This window comes from Dendrobates tinctorius, unplaced genomic scaffold (genome assembly GCF_039654945.1).
Source record: "Dendrobates tinctorius isolate UK_male_01 unplaced genomic scaffold, ASM3965494v1 ptg000250l, whole genome shotgun sequence".
Taxonomy (NCBI): domain Eukaryota; kingdom Metazoa; phylum Chordata; class Amphibia; order Anura; family Dendrobatidae; genus Dendrobates; species Dendrobates tinctorius.
Window position 1 is genome coordinate 46,509,042 of NW_027361917.1, and position 19,390 is coordinate 46,528,431.

The window sequence follows — 19,390 nt, forward strand, 5'->3', positions numbered from 1 at the left end:
AAGGCAACCTGGGCTTCCATAACACCTCAGCAGTGCCATAGGCTGATCGCCTCCATGCCACGCCACATTGATGCAGTAATTGATGCAAAAGGAGCCCCGACCAAATATTGAATGCATTTACTGTACATGAATTTCAGTAGGCCAACATTTCGGATTTTAAAATCATTTTTCAAGCTAGTGTTATAAAGTATAAAGATAATGACTTTTGGGTTTTCATTGGCTGTAAGCCATAATCATCAACATTAACAGAAATAAACACATGCAATAGATCACTCTGTGTGTAATGACTCTATGAGTTTCACTTTGTATTGAAGAACTGAAATAAATTAACTTTTTGATGATATTCTAATTTTGCGAGAAGCACCTGTATATGATATAGTCACACACCTACAACTATGGTATCTATATCACTCGGAATTCTTAGTTACTCTACTAATATAATACACATAAATAATTCAAATATTCACACACTGTTAGTAAAATATTCCATTTTTATACACTACCTTTACGGGAATGTCTCTCTCTTCGTTTGCAGCCTCACTTGTGAACACATAGGAGATCTCCTTGTGTGATGTGGTCTGTCTGCATATAGCACATTTAATGGCACTTCTCCTTGTACCAACACTATACTGATCGATAATGATTGCTACACATTCATTGCAGAAGCAATGGCCACATGTCAGTACTGCCCACTATTGAGAAAAACAAAAGAGTGCAATTATAATGGTTGTACTTCCTATTCCTAATAAATCAATATGTAACACGATACAGAAGTAACAATAATGGAAAACAGATAGAGTGATATACAAAAGAAAGAAAACAACTAAAGGAAGCAAGGCGATCTCAGTTGTTTTGTCTTGTGTGTATGATACGATAGTTAAAAAACAAAAAAAACAAAAACATGGATCTTTGTGATAACTCACCGTAAAATCCTTTTCTCCGAGACGCTCATTGGGGGACACAGATACTGTGGGTGTATGCTTCTGCCACTAGTAGGCTGACACTAAGTGAAAAAAAAGGTTAGCTCCTTCTCCGTCGTATACACCCTCGCCCCTATTGCGGGCGGAACTCAGTTTGGTGCCAAAGCAGTAGGAGGACAACAAAATCAGCCTTAATACAGGTACAACATGTCCAGAAAAGGACCACCCTTATATCACATAAATAAATGCGTATTAACTAACCAAAACAGAGTCAACTGGCTAATAGGGTGGGTGCTGTGTCCCCCAATGAGCGTCTCTGAGAAAAGGATTTTACGGTGAGTTATCACAAAAATCCATGTTTCTCCTTTGTCTCATTGGGGGACACAGATACTGTGGGACGTCCTAACGGAGTCCCTGGGTAAGAGATTGACTCACCGATCCAAGCTACATGCAACTCTTGTTTAAAGGGTGCGCCACCGCTGCTTGGAGAATCCTTCTACCCAGGCTCGCATCCACCGAGGCCTGAGCATGGATATTATAATGTTTGGCAAATGTGTGCAGGCTGGACCAGGTTGCTGCCTTGCAAACCTGTTCCGTCGAAGCCTGGTGCCGAAGCGCCCAAAAGGCGCCCGCTGCCCGGGTAGAGTGGGCTCTGATCCCTGCTGGAATCGGCGTGCCTCTAATGCGGTAGGACTCCTGAATAGTCAAACGAATCCATTTGGCTATGGTCGATTTTGAAGCAGCGAGTCCCTTCCTGCGCCCTTCGGGGAGCACGAACAGCGTGTCCATCTGACGAAAGGGTGCCGTCCGCGACACATACCTCCGGAGGGCTCTTACCAGATCTAACGTGTTAAGAGCCTTTTCCACACAGTGCTGGACAAAATGAAGGCAAGACAACATCTTCATTAATGTGAAAAGAGGACACAACTTTCGGCAGAAAAGGAGGGGCTGGTCTGAGGACCACCTTATCCTTATGGAAAGTGAGGAATGGCACTTGGCAGGATAGGGCTGCCAGCTCTGAAGCCCACCTGATGGAAGTGATGGCCACTAGGAACACCACTTTCCAGGAAAGGTACCTCGAAGAGATATCCTGAAGCGGTTCAAATGGAGCTTCCTGCAGAACACTTAGGACCATGTTAAGGTCCCAGGCGTCCATAGGCGCCTTATAGGGAGGTACCAAGTGGGACACTCCCTGAAAGAAAAGTCTTCACCTGCAAATTGGTAGCTATTCTGCGCTGGAACAGGACGGATAAGGCCGATATTTGTCTCCTGAGGGAACTTGGGGCAAAGCCCGAGTCTAATGCTCTACCGACTGAGCTATCCGGGCTCACTAAGCCCGACCAGAGAAAAGCCAAGATGTTGGGGATCGAGAATCTCCGTGGAGAAACACCGCGGCCTCTACACCAAGCAAAGAACACCTTCCAGGTGTAGTGGTAAATTCGTGCTGAAGCAGGTTTCCGGGCACTAATCACTGTAGCGACCACCTCGCTCCCGAACCCTGCCTGGGTTAGAATCCAAGATTCAACGGCCATGCAGTCACACACAGGGTCCCTGAGTTTGGGTGGCAAATAGGCCCTTGAGACAGTAGATCTGGGCGCTCTGGCAGGCGCCAAGGAAAGTCAGCGAGCAGCTGCATTAAATCTGCGTCCCACGCTTGACGGGGCCAGTCTGGGACCAGCAGAATCGCCGGCACCACTTCCGTCTTGATCTTTTTGATGACTCTCGGAAGTAATGGCAGTGGGGGAAATAGATATGGGAGGCGAAACTGGTTCCATGGCAGAACCAACGCGTCCACCGCGAATGCCTGCGGGTCCCTGGCCTGAGCGACATATGTGGGCACCTTAGCATTCACTCTGGTAGCCATCAGGTCCACATCCGGAGCTCCCCACAGTTGACAAATCTGCTGAAAAACTTTGGGATGTAGAGACCACTCTCCGGATGCAAGATCCTGCCGGCTGAGAAAGTCTGTCGCCCAATTTTCCACGTCCCGGAATGTGGACAGCCGAAATCACCAAGTGGTTTGCTTCGGCCCACTGAAGAACGAACCCCACCTTGCAGATAGTTGCTCTGCTGCGGGTGCCCCCTTGATGATTTATGTAAGTCACCGCCGTGGAGTTGCCCGATTGAATCCGGACGGGGCGGCCTGCTAGAAAGTGATGAAACTTCTGCAGAGCCAGTCGAATTGCTCGTATCTCCAATAAGTTGATTGGGAGGCGTGCCTCCTGTGGCGACCAAAGTTACTGGGTTGTGCGGTGGCGAAACACCGCTCCCCCACCGAGGAGACTGGCGTCGGTTGCCATTACCAGCCAATGATCTGGGGGGAAAGGTTTCCCCTGGGCCAGAGAGGAACTGGTTATTCACCATCCGAGCAACTGCCTGACTTGAGGACAGTTGGCATCGCCGATCGAATGTGAAAGGATTCTTGTCCCAGGCTGACAAGAGGGCGTCCTGCAGGAGGCAAAGGTGGAACTGGGTGACAGGTATCGCTTCCATTGCTGCCACCATTTTCCCTAGAATCCTCATCCCGGATCGGATGGTATGAGGGACTGGTTGGCGAAGTGTCCGGACTCCCTGTCGGAGAGCTAGCGCCTTTTCCTGAGGGAGAATTACCAACCCTCGGCAAGTGTCGAAGATCATTCCTAGGAAGGAGATCCTCTGAGCTGGCACAAGGGATGACTTCTTTGCATTGCCAACCATCCTAAGCAGGCAAGAGTATCTAGCGTGATGCGGACCTTTTCCTCGCATGCCCGTATTGACGGGCCCTTGACCAAGAGGCCGTCCAGATAAGGCAAGAATGCAGTGTGGCCATGACAACTGCCATAACCCTTGTGAACACACTGGGAGCCGTGGCTAGCCCGAAGGGTAGCGCTACGAACTGAAAATGTTGATCGCCGAAGGTGAAGCGTAGAAACCTCTGATGAGGAGGAAAAATGGGAATATGCAGATATGCGTCCTGGATGTCTATTGAGGCCAAGTATTCTCACTGCTCCATTGCCGATATGACTGAACGGAGAGACTCCATCCGGAAATGTCTAATCCTGATGAATTTGTTCAGAAGTTTCAGGTCCAAAAGCAGGCCTGACAGACCCGTCCTTTTTGAGAACCGCAACAAGGTTGGAATAGAACCCCTGAGCTCTTTCGTGTTCCGGCACTGGAACAATGACTCCGTTGTGCTGGGGCGATTTAATGGTTCCCAACAGAGCCCTTGCCTGGGTATCCACCCTGGGAAGCCGGGAAAGAAAAAAAACGTCTTGGAGGATATCTGACAAATTCTATTTTATAACCTGAGGCCACCAATTCCTTTCCCCATGCGTCGTGAGTGACATTGACCCAGATGTGGTGAAAGTAGGCAGCCGCCCACCTTGCCGGTGTCGTCTGGTAAAGGCCTCGAGCCATTTGGCCGACGATCTTTGGGATCTGGATCCCCTTGATCTGGGCTGCTGAGTATGCATTCTCCCCAATGAGTTGGCTCTATATGAGACCTGCCTCTCCCTATCCTGGTTGGGGTGGCCTGAGGCGGCGGAATTGGCCGCTGTAGTCCACCCGGGGTTGCAAAAGACCTGAAAACGGGTGACGAAAAAGCGTTTTGACCTTTTGTTGAGGGAGAAACCCTGACCTTTTGTTGAGGGAGAAACCCGCTCTTTCCTCCTGTGGAGTCGGAGATAAGTTGATCCAAGGACTTCTTAGAAGTAGAATCGGCTCACCATGTCCTTAACCATAGGGCTCTTCTGATAGAAATTGCATTAGTGGCAGCAAGTGCCGAGCAATTGTCCGTATCCAAAGGCGCATTGATTACGTAGTCTCCGGCCATCACCATCTGACCTGCGACCGCCGAAATCTCTGCAGGTAGATCCTGCTCCTGCGCGACCTTGTTTAATGTTTCTGACCATGATATCATAGCCTCGGCTACTCAAGTTGCTGCGATTGAGGGAGCGAGCGCTGACCATGACGCCTCATATACTGAGCGAGCTAAGCTCTCTATAAGGCGATCCGTGGGATCCTTAATTGAGGAAACACTAGGGACTGATAGCAGGGTCTTAGTGGCTAGGCGCGAAACCGGAGGATCCACCATCGGGGATTCCAACCATTTTTTACAGTGGTCCGGAGCAAACGGATACCTTGTTTCGAGTGCCTTTTGACCCGAGAAACGCCTGTCTGGACGTTCTCTGCGCTGCTGCACTATGTCCTCAAACTCCGGGTGAGAGGAAAAACATGGATTTTTGTGAGTACTTACCGTAAAATCCTTTTCTCAGAGATGCTCATTAGGGGACACAGGTACTGTGGGTGTATGCTACCGCCATCTGGAGGTTGACACTAGGCAAACAACACAAGGTTAGCTCCTCCCCCGCCGTATACACCCTCACCCTGAATGCGGGCGGAAACCAGTTTAGTGCAAAAGCAGTAGGAGAACAATAACAATCAGCCTTAATGCAGAAAAACAATATGTCTGGCAAAGGACCACCCTGACATTCACAAAAGAACATATAATAATTAAATAAACGAGAGCCAACTTGGCTAAAAGGGTGGGTGCCGTGTCCCCCAATGAGCGTCTCGGAGAAAAGGAATTTACGGTGAGTACTCACAAAAATCCAGGTTTCTCCTTCATCTCATTGGGGGACACAGGTTCTGTGGGACGTCCTAAAGCAGTCCCTGGGTGGGAGATTGACTCACCGATCCAAGCTGCATGCACCTCTTCGTTCAAAGGTGCGCCACTGCTGCTTGGAGAATCCTTCTACCCAGGCTCGTATCCGCCGAATCCTGAGTATGGATACTGTAATGTTTAGTAAATGTGTGCAGGCTGGACCAGGTCACTGCCTTGCATACCTGTTCCGCCGAGGCCTGATGCCGAAGCGCCCAAGAGGCACCCATTGCCCGAGTAGAGTGCGCTTTGATCCCTGATGGAACTGGCGCACCTCTGATGCGATAGGCCTCCTGAATAGTTAAACGGATCCATCTGGCTATGGTTACTTTTGAGGCCGCGAGTCCCCTCCTGCACCCCTCAGGGAGCATGAACAGCGTATCCGTCTAGCAAAAAGGTGCCGTCCGCGACACGTACCTCCTGAGTGCTCTCACCAGGTCTAAGGTGTGAAGAGCTTTCTCCACGCGATGCACCGGTGCCGGACAGAACGAAGGCAAGACAATATCCTTGTTGATGTGAAAAGAGGACACCACCTTTGGAAGAAAGGGGGGAGCTGGTCTAAGCACCACCTTATCCTTGTGGAAAGCGAGAAAAGGTGCTCGGCAAGACAGAGCCGCCAACTCCGAGACTCGCCTAACGGAGGTAATGGCTACCAAGAATACCACCTTCCAAGAGAGGAACGATAAGGAAATATGCTGTAGCGGCTCAAAAGGCACTTCATGCAGAACACTCAGGACCAGGTTAAGGTCCCAGGTGCCCATCAGCGCCTTATAGGGAGGTACTAGATGAGAGACTCCCTGGATGAAAGTCTTTACCTGCATAGTAGTAGCAATCTTTCACTGGAAAAGGACGGACAACGCCGATATGTCTCCTAAGGGAGCTCGGGGCCAGCTCCGAGTCTAGGCCTGATTGAAGAAAGACCAAGATGTTGGGAATAGAGAATGTCAGGGGCGAACAACCCCGCTCTCGACACCAAGTGAAGAAAACTTTCCAGGTGTGGTGGTAAATTCTCGCCGAGGTCGGTTTCCTGGCGCTAACCATTGTAGCGACCACCTTACGCTCAAAACCTGCTTGAGTTAGAATCCAAGATTCAATGGCCACGCCGTCAAACACAGGGCCCCTGAGTTCAGGTGGGAGATCAGTCCCTGGTGCAGTAGATCTGGGCGCTCTGGCAGTCACCATGGGACTTCGGTGAGCAGCCGCACAAGATCTGCGTACCACGCCCGTCGGGGCCAGTCTGGTGCCAGCAGAATTGCTGCGACCCCCTTTGCTTTGATCTTCCTGACGACCCTCGGAAGCAATGGCAATGGGAGAAACTGGAAGGCGGAACTGGTTCCACGGTAGGACCAACGCATCCACCCCGAACGCTCGTGGGTCTCGTGACCGAGCGACGAACACAGGCACCTTGGCGTTCATCCTGGACGCCATCAGATCCACATCCGGTGTTCCCCACCGTTGGCAAATTTGCTGGAAGACCTCGGGGTGCAGGGCCCATTCCCCAGCCACAACCTCTTGTCGGCTGAGGAAGCCCACTGCCCAATTTTCTATGCCTGGGATGTAGACTGCCGAAATTACCGACTGGTTCTTCTCGGCCCAATGAAGCACATGTGCTATCTCGCGCATGGTTGTCCTGCTGCGCATGCCCCCTTGATGATTTACATAAGCCACCGTCGTGGCGTTGTCTGACTGTATCCGAATGGGCCGTCCTGCTAGGAGGTGCTGGAATGCTGCAGCGCCTGCCAGATCGCTCGTATTTCCAACAAGTTGATTGGGAGACGAGCTTCCTGTTGCAACCACTGGCCCTGGGCCGTGTGGTGGTGAAAAACTGCTCCCCAGCCAAGGAGACTGGCGTCGGTAGTGACCACTAGCCAGTGGTCTGGGGGAAACGGTTTCCCCTGAAGAAGGGAGGATCTGGTCGTCCACCACTCTAGTGATTGCCTGACCTGAGAGGATAGCCGGCACCGCTGATAGAGAGTGAACGGCTCTTGCCCCATGCTGACAAGAGAGCGTGCTGTAGGGGTTGAAGATGAAATTGAGCAAACGGAATTGCTTCCATTGCTGCCACCATCTTCCCTAGTATCCTCATCCCAAACCGAATGGTGTGAGGGACCGGCTGCTGCAGCCTCTGGACTCCTTGTCGGAGCGCTAGGGCTTTGTTTTGAGGGAGAATTACCAACCCTTGGGAGGTATCGAAGACCATTCCTAGAAAAGCAATCCTCCGAGCTGGGACCAGAGGTGATTTCTGCCTGTTGACCAACCAACCTAAGCGGGAGAGTGTATCCAGTATAATGCTGACATTCTCCTTGCACGCCCGAAATGAGGGACCCTTCACCAAGAGGTTGTCTAAGTATGGCAAGACGACTATGCCCCGCAATTGTAAGACGGCCATCACGACTGCCATTACCTTTATGAACACTCTGGGTGCGGTGACTATCCCGAATGGGAGTGCTGCGAACTGAAAGTGTCGACCATTGATGGCGAACCGAAGAAACTTTTGATGCGGAGGAAAAATGGGAACGTGCAGGTAGGCATCCTCGATGTCGATCGAGGCCAAGTACTCTCCCTGCTCCATGGCTGATATAACAGAACGGAGAGATTCCATCCTGAAATGTTTGACTCTGATGAACCTGTTTAGGAGCTTCAGGTCCAAAACCAGTCTAACTGTCCCGTCCTTTTTGGGGACCGCGAACAGATTGGAATAAAAACCCTGAGCTTTTTCGTGCTCTGGTACGGGAACAATGACTCCGTTGTTTTGGAGTGAATTGATGGCCCCTAGCAGCGCTTTCGCCCGGGGCTCCACCTTGGGAAGTCGGGAGAGGAAAAACCATGTTGGAGGGTACCTGATGAACTCTATTTTTACCCTGAAGTCACCAGTTCCACCACCCATAAGTCGTGTGCTACCTCGGCCCAGATATGGTGAAATAAGAGCAGGCGGCTGCCCACCCTGCTGCTGTTGCCTACCAAGGGCTCCGAGTCATTTGGCTGAGGGTCTCTGGGTCCTGGCTCCTCTCGACCTGGGCTGGCGAGCGCGCATCCTTCCCACCGGAATGGGTCTATATGAGACCTGTCGCTCCCTATCCTGGTTGAAGCGAGGTGGGCCGGCCGAACAGGCTGCTGCCATCCATCCGGTGCTGCGGAAGGCTCGAAAACGTGTCGGGACCTGGCGAAAAGGCTGTTTCGCCTTTTGCTGCGGAAGGAAGCTGCTTTTCCCTCCTGTCGCATCGGAGATGAGCCGATCCAACTTCTCCCCGAACAGGCGGCCTCCCTGATAGGGCAAGGAAGTCAAGGACTTCTTGGAAATTGAATCGGCTCGCCAAGTTCTCAACCAGAGGGCTCTCCTAATGGCTACCGCGTTAGCGGCTGCAAATGCCGCACAATTAGCCGCATCCAAAGAAGCATTAATTAAGTAGTCTCCAGCCCTAGCAATCTGACTTGCGACCTCAGACACCTCCGCAGGTAGGCCTCTATCCTGCAAGGCGTTATTCAAAGACTCTGACCATGACATCATGGCCTCGGCTACCCACGTCGCCACGAACGAAGGGGCGAGCGCCTAACCTGATGCCTCAAAAACTGATTGCGCCAAGCCCTCTATGAGCTGATCCGTTGGGTCCTTAATGGACGAGCCGCTAGGCACCGACAACAAGGACGTCGAAGCCAGGTGTGACCCTGGCGGGTCCACCACTGGGGATTCCGCCCATTTCTTACAGAGTTCCGGGGCAAATGGGTATCTTGCCTCTATAGACTTCTGGCCCGAGAAGCCCTTGTCTGGGCGTTCTCTGTGGCGCTGCACTATATCCTCAAATTCTGGGTGAGTGCGAAATACTCTATGCGGGTGCTTGGACCGCTTAAAGGTTATCTTATGGCTCGCGGCCAAGGCAGAATCATCTTCAATCCCCAGGGTTTGATTGACAGCTTCAATGAGGCTGTCCACTGTCTCCCGGCATCCCGGGGTATCTAGATCAAGTGGCTCGTCTGAGTCACGATCTAAACTCTGCCCGCTCCCTGGTGAAGGGGAGCGTGATGCTGAACTCCCCGATGCCGAGGCACCGGATAGGCCAGGAGACCTCGTACGGGTTCGTTTTCTTCGCCTCTGTCTGGCATGGGAACGGCCTCTGCAGGCCGAAGGTTCCTGTGAGGTGGAGGACCCTTCCCAGATAAGCGAGCCACTATCCTTGCCTCCCTTTGGGGCGTGAAGGGACTCGATCGCCTTTGTAAGCGAGGCCATAGACTGGGACAATGATAGCGCCCATTCCGGAGGATTCAACTCTCTGCATTCAGTCGCCGAGGGGGGCGCCAGGGCGCGTTCGGAGTCGCAGGCCTCGCGCACTTTGGCGCTCTGTGCTCGTGGAAACGGGGACTTTCAAGAAGTGCATGCAGCGTAGAGAAAAGTGTGCGTTTTCCCTTTCCCGGCCATATTGTGCCTGCCTGGCGTTTTATATATCCAAAAAAAAAAAACATTTTTTTTTTCTTCTGCCTCAATGCGAGGGAGGGGTGGGGGAGGGGAGGCCCTCTTGCTGTTTTAGCGGCCTCCGCAGCGAAGCTGCACTCACCCGACCTGCGTCCCCCGACTGCGCGCCCGACCTCCTGCACCTCCGTGGGGCAAACTGACCTCTTTCCTGGTCGCAGCCTACCCCGCACTGAAGCCGGTGTCTGGATTTATCCGACGCCCGCCCAGGCTTCAAGGGGCGGGCCGCTGGAAGTGACGCCGCGCGCCGAAAGCGGTACTTCCGCCGCGGCCTAACACCGGCCAAAAGCCAGGGGCTAAATTTTTCTCCACCGCCCGCGCCGCCGGCATGCTGCGGCCTAACACCGACCAAAAGCCGGGGCCTCAATTTTTCTCCATCGCCCGCGGCGCCGCGCGACGCAGCAGCAGTGGCGGCGAAGGCGGCCGCGGCCTAACACTGGCCAAAAGCCGGGGGCTCAATTTTTCTCCACCGCCCGCGGCGGTGATGACGGCAAAAAACGCCGCTACTCTTCCTACTATGGACACGAGGAGGGCCTTAGGGAGACGCACACAGCTGCCTGCCGCTGCCAGGAGCCCCCCCGCACGCCCGTGCCTTAAATGCTTCGTCTTGCGTTGGTGGAGCAGTGGGGGCCGCTCGGACCGTCTTGTGCCTCTGAATGGTTTCTCTACCTAGGGGTGGTCAGGGCTAGGTCCGGCATCATGTCCCACATCGCAGGAAAGGATACGTGGAGTGACACTCGCACGTGCTCGCCCGGTGTTGGTTTGGGGAAATCGGACCCTTTCAAAAGGATCCGTTGCCCCTGTCTAATCTTCATGGACAAAAAAAGTCTGGAGAAAAAGGATCCAGACGTGTGCCTCCATACACACTAAGCAAAAAACTGGTTTCCGCCCGCATTCAGGGCGAGGGTGTATACGGTGGGGGAGGAGCTAACCTTGTGTTGTTTGCCTAGTGTCAGCCTCCAGATGGCGGTAGCATACACCCACAGTACCTGTGTCCCCCAAAGAGACGAAGGAGAAAATTCTGTGCGGAAGCTTCACTTGCTTAAATGCCACTTCATGCCCCGTAGCCGCTGCGGGATCTTCCTCAATCCCCAGGGCACCAGGGTCTGATTGACTGCTTCTATGAGGCTGCCCACTGTTTCACGTGACGCTGGAGTATCCAGGTGAAGGAGCTTGTCTGAGTCGAATTCTGAGGCCTGCTCACTATCAACCACTGGTGACTGGGAGCGAGAAGCAGAACTTACGGATGCCAAGGCAACGGATGGACTGGGTGACATCGTGTGGATTTGTTTCCCTCGGGTCTGCCTGGAGTGAGAGTGGCCCCTGCAGGCGAGAGGCTCTTGTGAAGCGGAGGTTCCCGCTAAGGCCGGCGAGCCACTGTCCCTGCCCCCAACTGAGGCCTGAAGGGACTCAATTGCATGACCTGTGACAGTGATAGGACCCACTCTGGGGGGCTTGGCACCTTGGTCGCGGTCGCAGAGGACGGACACTGAGGTTCTGTTAGGCGTCGGGCTCCGGGCGCTGTACAATGGGAATCCCGAGCCTTGTCCTCTGTGGTCTGCCCACACCAATATTGTGGGTTCGGTCGCAGGGGAGGGCTCCTGGGCGCGTTTGGAGTCGCCGACTTTGCATAATCGCTTGCTTTGCGCCCGCGGAAACGCAGCCCGACAAGAGATGCATGCTGCTTCTTCGGACATACTGTATCTGTCCGCTGCTGGGGATAGGGGGAAGGAGGTAGCACCTCGTTCCCGAGCAGCACTTACCCCAGTCCTGTGCCCCCCCCGTTCTTGGATGCCTCGCGGACCGCCAGCATATAAACCGGTCCAGGGCCGGTATTTCCGGGTCTGCGGCCTAGTCGCGCTCCGAAGCCAGGGACTAAATTTATCCCCCGCTGCCCAGGCCTAGGGGGCGGGCCGCTGGAAGTGACGCGCGGAACCTCCAGTCGCGGCCTAGCTACGGCTAAAGCCACGGCCTCAATTTATCCCCTGCCTGCGACGGGGGGGGTTGGAGACACGGGACGGGATGGGACCCATGGCGCCACAAAAGAATGGCGCTACTTACTGGCACGGGCCTGCTCAGGTATGTGAGGTGGTCTTGACAAAATAGGACGGTGCAGGCACCCTAGCTCCATCTAACCACCCCTCCAGGGGGTGAGGAGAGGGACCGTCCGCCGCCTTGCAGCACCGCAGTCTAAGGATTGGTGGAGCAGTGGGGGCCGCACGGACTAGTCTTGTGCCTCTGTACAGCCCATGGTTTCAATAACTAGGGGTGGTCAGGGCTAAGTCCGGCATTGTGTCCCACGTCGAGGGAAAGGATACGTGGAGGGACACTCGCACGTGCTCGCCCGTTGATGGTTTGGGGAAATCGGACCCTTTCAATAGGATCTGTTGTCCCTGTCTCATCTTCATAGACGGTAAAAATAAAAGAAAAAAAGGTCTGGGGAAAACGGCCCAGATATGTCCCACGGTGCGGGAGAGGATACGTGGAGACGATACTCAACACGTGCTCTCCCGTTGATGGTTTGGGGAGATCGGACCCTTTCAATAGGGTCCGTCGACCCTGTCTCATCTTCATGGGAGAAAAAAAAAAAAAAGAAAGTCTGGAGCAAAACCAGACGTGTGTGCCTCCATGGACACTAAGCAAAAAAACTGAGTTCCGCCCGCAATAGTGGCAAGGGTGTATACGATGGAGGAGGAGCGAACCTCTTTTTTTCACTTAGTGTCAGCCTCCTAGCGGCAGAAGCATTCACCCACAGTTTCTGTGTCCCCCAATGAGACGAAGGAGAAAAAGAAAGAACTATAAGAAGTTGTAGTAAAATCGAGCTTCTAGGTTACTACTTTATCCATGGAAAGTGAGCATTTGTGGAGCGGCCTGCGTGAGCCTTCTTGGTCGCTAAGGCTGGGGACACACTGCATTATAACGCGGTGTAACACAGTCCGTTAACGCTGCCATTGACCCCCATTATGTGGCGCATCGCAACGCCTGCCGTAAAGCAGCCGTCATTCACCAACGGAGCCTCGGACAAGGGCTGCAGCGTCTGGCTCAGTCACCGCTAGCGCTATAGCGTTAACGCAGCCCGTTCAACGCATAACATATGTTAGCGCAATGTGAACCTGGCCTAACATGGAGAAGGAATAGATTATCTAAAATTCTCCAATATACCTGCAATATTGCTACGTAGTCCAGCTTTGATCATTTATACAGCAAGACATTTTCTGCAGCCTGAACCTTTGTTTCTTTACATCATGGTGATTGCCACTCCTTTGTCTTCACAAACTACATTTCCTTTCAGTCTTTCCCTTTCCGATAGTGCTCACCTCAGTCTACCCCCGGAACTCCAACTGTGTTCCTCTGTGTTCGCTATATCAGAACCAGCGTTACCTCCCCACCTCTGCACAATGTCTGCGAGGATCTGCCACTGACTTGCTTTATTGAAGATAAAGGTAACAATACTGGCAACATCTCCCTTGCTCGGCTGCGTTCTCCTTGCCTCTTCTCTCTGCCTTCGGAAGTCATACCCAACTTACGGTATATCACTCCTTTCAGACCCACACTCCCGTACATCGCTACTCTCAGCCACTGCGATATACAGCCTTATCCTGCAGCACATTGCTCCTTTCAGCCACCTCAATATACAGCCCCAATATACAGAATTGGAAAGCAGAAGGCAACCGGAAGAATGGCTGAATTAAAATCGCAATCTCAGACAGCAGCAGATCCTCCCATGCAATATGCAAAGGCGAGGAAGAGCCATGGCTGCACTAACTCTAATATAGGGCACAAAATATAGAATTACAGGGGTAGGGTGAGAAGAAAGTCAGAGAAGGAAAAAATTGGGGGGAAAATGTAGTATGTGAAGACAACAAAAACACCCATCACAAAGACAAATAAAAAAGGATGCGTTTACCTGTATAAAATGATTTCTTTATCTCTTCATTGGGGGACACAGATTACCATGGGTGTATGCTGCTGCTAGGAGGCTGACACTATGCAAAAAAAGGAAACTTAGCTCCTCCCCGGCAGTATACACCCACCGACAGGCACCAAGTACCTCAGTTTGTGCTTAGTTTCTGTAGGAGGTGGACCGGGATCTCCCCAGATCCGCATTTAACGATTCCTTTTTTCCCTTTTAGGTTTTGTGTGTGTGTGTGTATTAATTTTTTCCATTTCTTTTTTCAGATTCAGCTTTGGGAAACAGGGGGTAAATATTCACCCTGCTTTCCCCCATCACGCGTCTGAGCGAGCAATGTGGTATGACGCACATCGCAACTCTCAGGACCGCAGGCAGGACTTTTTCCCTATCACCCTCAGGTGCCACGGGCTGACGACAGGTGGCTGGTCCTAGCCGATACCCCTCCTCACCCCTCTCCCGGGACAGGGCTGAGAAGAAGATGGCAGTCACCAGTGGTGACTCTGTCCTGCTAGCAAAGGGTTAGCGCCATCGTCTGCACTATTCGGACATAGTGCTGGGCAAGAGGACCTTCACTCCCAGCGGCCCACCCTCATCGTGGGCCCCTGCGGTCATCCTCTTCAGGGAGCATGTGGGCGTCAGGTAAGCAGCCTAAAGGCTACCAGGTCCCGTGCTCGCCCCACATGGAAGTCAGTGGGGTCGGCGCCGCCGATAGCACTCTCCATTAAAATTTCCCACCCAGGCACGCGCCTCACATCTTCCCACCGCAGTCGGGTGCCGTCATACAAGCAGCAGACAGCGGGTCCCCATCCTCATACCTCCTCATCTCTGCGGCGTTACAGGCACCGGGTTCATCTTCTCCGGCAGCAGAGAACGGCTCAGCGCTGCGTACTTTCACTTTCGCCTGACTTGCCGGTTCACGCCCCGGCAGTGCGCGCGCTTTGTTGGCGCCTTTTATTAGCCCATAACAGAACTACTTTCTGTTTGTAGCTCTCCAGTCCTCTTCCTGATCCACCCCCCCCGCAGGTTTCAGCCAATCGCGCAGCGCTGCAGCCCTGCACCGCCTCTACATCCCTAAGGTCCTGCGCCCCTCTCTGGGACCTCGTGTGCGACACACCACGGATCTCAGCTTGGGGGACACATCTGCTGTCTGCTGCACATCTGATTAACGGAGCTGGTCATGGTAGGCTCTTATTTTTCTGCTCTCGAATTCTAGCTCCCTCGGCAGTATTCCCTGACCTCCTGCAGATACTTGCGCAGTTATACTGCAGCATTCACATATGCCCAACCCTGCAAGGGCTCCTTATCCTAGACTCACCGCTACCCACTACGCCTGTGCGCGCTGTAAAAAGAAGTGGGCGTCAGGTCAGTCGTCTCCCTTCTGCCCGTCCTGCAGTCCTTCCGCAATGTCTGCCCCACCGGAACACCCCGAGTCCCGGGATGACAGCACTCCCCCAGAGTGGGCCGTTGCAATGTCTCAGTCGGTCTCTGACCTGACGAAAGTTTTCTCAGTCCCTGGTCCAGGTATTAAAACGATTACCTCAGCTCTCGACAGCCACCTGTGCTCCGACCGCTTCTCAGGGTGAGTCGTCTGCACCTGACCACGACCTCCACAGGGACAGACTGGGTAGGATTTCTAGAAAGCGGGTCCTTTCTACCTCTTCCTCCAGCTCCCAAGGCCGGTCCGTTCCACCCAGGTTACTTTCCTCGTCTCCCTCTTCAGAAGACAACCTTAGGTAAGACTGATTCCCAATCGGGATCTGACTCAGAGGCGGACAACATGTCTAAAACACAGGACATGGTTGATAGTCTCATATCGGCTATTTTCCAGACGCTCAAAATAAAGGAAGATAAGACACCCCTTCAGGACTGCTCTGTCCCCTTTAAACGAGCGAAATCCCCCGCCCGAACCTTTCCTGATCACAAAGAGTTCGACACTACTTTAACCAAACACTGGGAATACCCTGAGAAGCGTTTCTCAGGCCGCAGGTACTTAGACGTCCTGTATCCATTTGATGCGGATCTTCTCACAAAATGGACTAAGTCTCCCGAAGTGGACCCACCGGTTTCACGTCTATCCTCTAAGATGGTTCTATCCCTTCCGGACGGGGCATCTCTTAAAGACCCGACAGACAGGCAAATAGAATGTCTGGCTAAATCAATTTTTGAAGCATCCGGCATCTCTCTGCCCTATTTTCGCTTCCTCCTGGGTGGCGAAGGTTATTTCAGCTTGGGCCAAATTCTTCGCAAGGGCATCTTATTGGCAGCCCCTCAGGATGAGCTGGCAGACCTAGCAGACTAAATTAATCATGCGGGTAAATACCTTTTGACCACCTCCTTAGATGCGGCTGGGTGCGTAGCAAAAGCTAATAGCAACATAGTAGCCATACGCCACATCCTTTGGTTAAAGTCATGGAATGCGGACACAACCTCCAAGTCGTCGCTCACCAACCTGGCATTTCACGGTTCTAGGCTCTTTGGCGCCAAGCTGGATCAGATAATGTCCGATGCCACTGGTGGTAAAAGTACCTCCTTTCCCCAGTCTCGGCCTAGATGGTTTTTCAACAGGAAAACTTCTCGGCCGTTTAGATCCTTTCGCCCCTTCTCTTCCGCAGAAGGATCATCCCAGTAGGACCGGCCCTCTGCCTAGAGATCGCAGAAAACCATCGTATAAACCCGCTCCCCGCTGGAAATCAAGAGGCCAACCCTTCAGGTCCTCAGGCTCCCACTCCGGTAGATTCTCCTCAAAGTGAGGGGTCACCCCCACCTGGAATTTCTTCCAGGGTGGGAGGCAGGCTCTCTTCTTTCATGGACGCTTGGCTGTCCGTGGTCGGCGACGCTTGGGTCAGGGAAATCATCATATCCGGATACAAAATCAAATTTTCTTCCCCCCAAGCAGTCGCTTCTTTCTTTCTCGACCCCCAAGGCAGACGTCCCAGACTCCAGGGTTCCTTCAGGTCGTCTCCTCCCTTCTTTCCGCCGGAGTTATCGTTCCCGTTCCTTCAAACGAACGGTTTTCAGGGTTTTACTCGAATCTCTTCGTAGTCCCGAAAAAAGACGGTTCCCTTCGCCCAATCTTGGACCTCAAGTTGCTCAATCGCCACGTGAGGATCCTCCACTTCAAGATGGAGTCCCTGCACTCGGTGATAGCCTCGATGGAACCCGGAGAGTTCCTCTGCTCGGTGGACATACAGGATGCCTATCTTCACATCCCTATTTGTTGGCAACATCAGAGATATCTCCGCTTTGCGATTCAAGAAAATCACTATCAGTTCACGGCCCTTCCCTTCGGCCTAGCCTCCGCTCCCCGTGTTTTTTACGAAGGTGATGGCAACAGTCATGGCCATTCTTCGCTCCAGGGGGATTCTCATTATCCCTTATCTGGACGATCTGCTGATCAAGGGCTCGTCCCATCAGGACTGTCTCCAAAGTCTTCAGATAACTCTGGATACTCTTGCCCGTCTCGGATGGTTAGTCAACAAAGAGAAGTCCATCCTGCATCCTACTCAGCGTCTGACCTTTTTGGGCATGGAATTCGACACGAATCTAGCCCGAGTGCTTCTTCCGAGGGAAAAATTTTCAGCCCTTTGCAAGGGGATCCGATCCCTGAAACGGTCGAGGCCCATTCCCCTTCGGTCTTGCATGAGGGTCCTGGGGAAGATGATAGCTTCCATGGAAGCAGTGCCTTTTGCACAATTTCACACTCGTCCGCTCCAGCTGTCCCTCCTTTCTGCCTGGGACAAGACTTCGGTTTTCTGGACCGTCCCATACTCCTTCCTCTCAGAGTAAGGCAATCTCTGACTTGGTCGACAATACCGGCATCAGTTCTACAGGGAAGGTCCTTTCTCCCGCCTCAGTGGCAAGTCATCACCACTGACGCCAGTCTCCTAGGATGGGGGGGGGCGGTTTTCCATCGGAAGACGGCCCAAGGACGCTGGAACGCCCAGGAGACTCTTCTTCCCATCAACGTCCTGAAAATCAGAGTAATCTTCCTTGCCCTCCTCTGCTGGCAGCCTCTCCTGGTAGGCAAACCAGTCCGCATTCAATCGGACAACGCCACGGCCGTGGCGTACATAAACCACCAGGGCGGTACTCACAGCAGGCAGGTAATGTCAGAAGTGGCAAAGATACTGCGTTGGGCAGAGCGTTACGTTCCGGCGATCTCCGCCGTTCACATTCCAGGGGTAGAAAATTGGGCAGCCGACTTCTTAAGTCCCAAGGGCCTGGCGTCAGGCGAATGGTCCCTTCACCCCACAGTCCAACCAGATATGCCAGCGTTGGGGCACCCCGGACGTCGATCTCATGGCATCTCGGATGAACCACAAGGTTCCTCGCTTCGTAGCCAGGTCCAGGGATCCTCTAGCCGTCGGTTGCGATGCCCTGGTAATTCCATGGTCCCAGTTCCAATTTCCTTACCTGTTTCCTCCCCTTGCCCTGATCCCAAGGGTGGTGAAGAAAATAAAATCAGAAGGCATCCCAGTAATTCTGGAGGCTCCGGACTGGCCAAGACGACCTTGGTACGCAGAGCTGGTGAACATGTTCACGGACGTCCCCTGGAGGCTTCCAGACCATCCAGATCTTCTATCACAAGGTCCCCTTTACCACCAGAATTCTCTGTCTCTCAGTTTAATGGCATAGCCGTTGAGGCCGCGATTCTAAGACAATCAGGTTTTTCCAACCAGGTCATTCAGACCATGATCAGAGCTAGAAAATCAGCCTCCTCCTGCATTTAACATAGGTACTGGAAGGCTTTTTTCCGTTGGTGCGACGATAGCAATGTTTTTCCATTGTCGTTCTCCATTCTATCCATACTTGGCTTCCTCCAGTCCGGTTTAGATGCGGGCCTGTCCCTCAGTACCCTCAAAGGCCAGGTATCGGCTCTGTCGATTCTTTTCCAAAGGGATCTGGCCCCATTACCGCAAGCTAAGACCTTTCTCCAGGTGGTCGCCCACGTGGCTCCTCCTCATCATTCTCCGATAGATCCGTGGGACCTCAATCTCGTTCTTGGCGCTCTCCAGAAGGCGCCGTTCGGGCCTATCCAGGACATACCTTCCTGAGAGAAGAGAAAGAGGAAACTTTCCTGATAGCCATTACATCCATTAGGAGAGAGTGTCTGAGCTGGCGGCTTTATCCTGTCGTTCCCCGTACCTAATCCTCCATCAGGATAAGGTCGTTCTTAGGCCAGTTCCATCTTTCCTTCCAAAAGTGGTATCCCCTTTCCACATTAATGAGGATATCGTCTTTCCCTCTTTTTGCCCGCGCCTGTTCACCCGTTGGAAAAGTCGCTCCACAAACTGGATGTAGTGAGAGCCTTGAGAGTTTATCTTGCCAGGACCTCTTCTCTTCGTCAATCCAATTCCCTGCTTATCATCTCTGGAGGTCGCCGGAAAGGGATTCCGGCATCCAAATCCACAATCGCTCGCTGGATTCGTTCTACCATTCTGGAAGCCTACCGA

The 19,390-nt window shown here is 52.9% G+C and overlaps 1 protein-coding gene across 1 annotated transcript in view; it reads right to left on the reverse strand.

Moving 5' to 3' along the window:
- SHPRH (SNF2 histone linker PHD RING helicase) overlaps window positions 1-19,390 on the reverse strand; it is a 217,747-nt gene that overhangs the window by 42,388 nt on the left and 155,969 nt on the right. Inside the window, exon 25 of the mRNA XM_073557668.1 lies at window positions 504-692. Within this exon, the coding sequence (XP_073413769.1) occupies window positions 504-692 (189 nt within the window). The remainder of the gene's footprint in view (window positions 1-503; window positions 693-19,390) is intronic.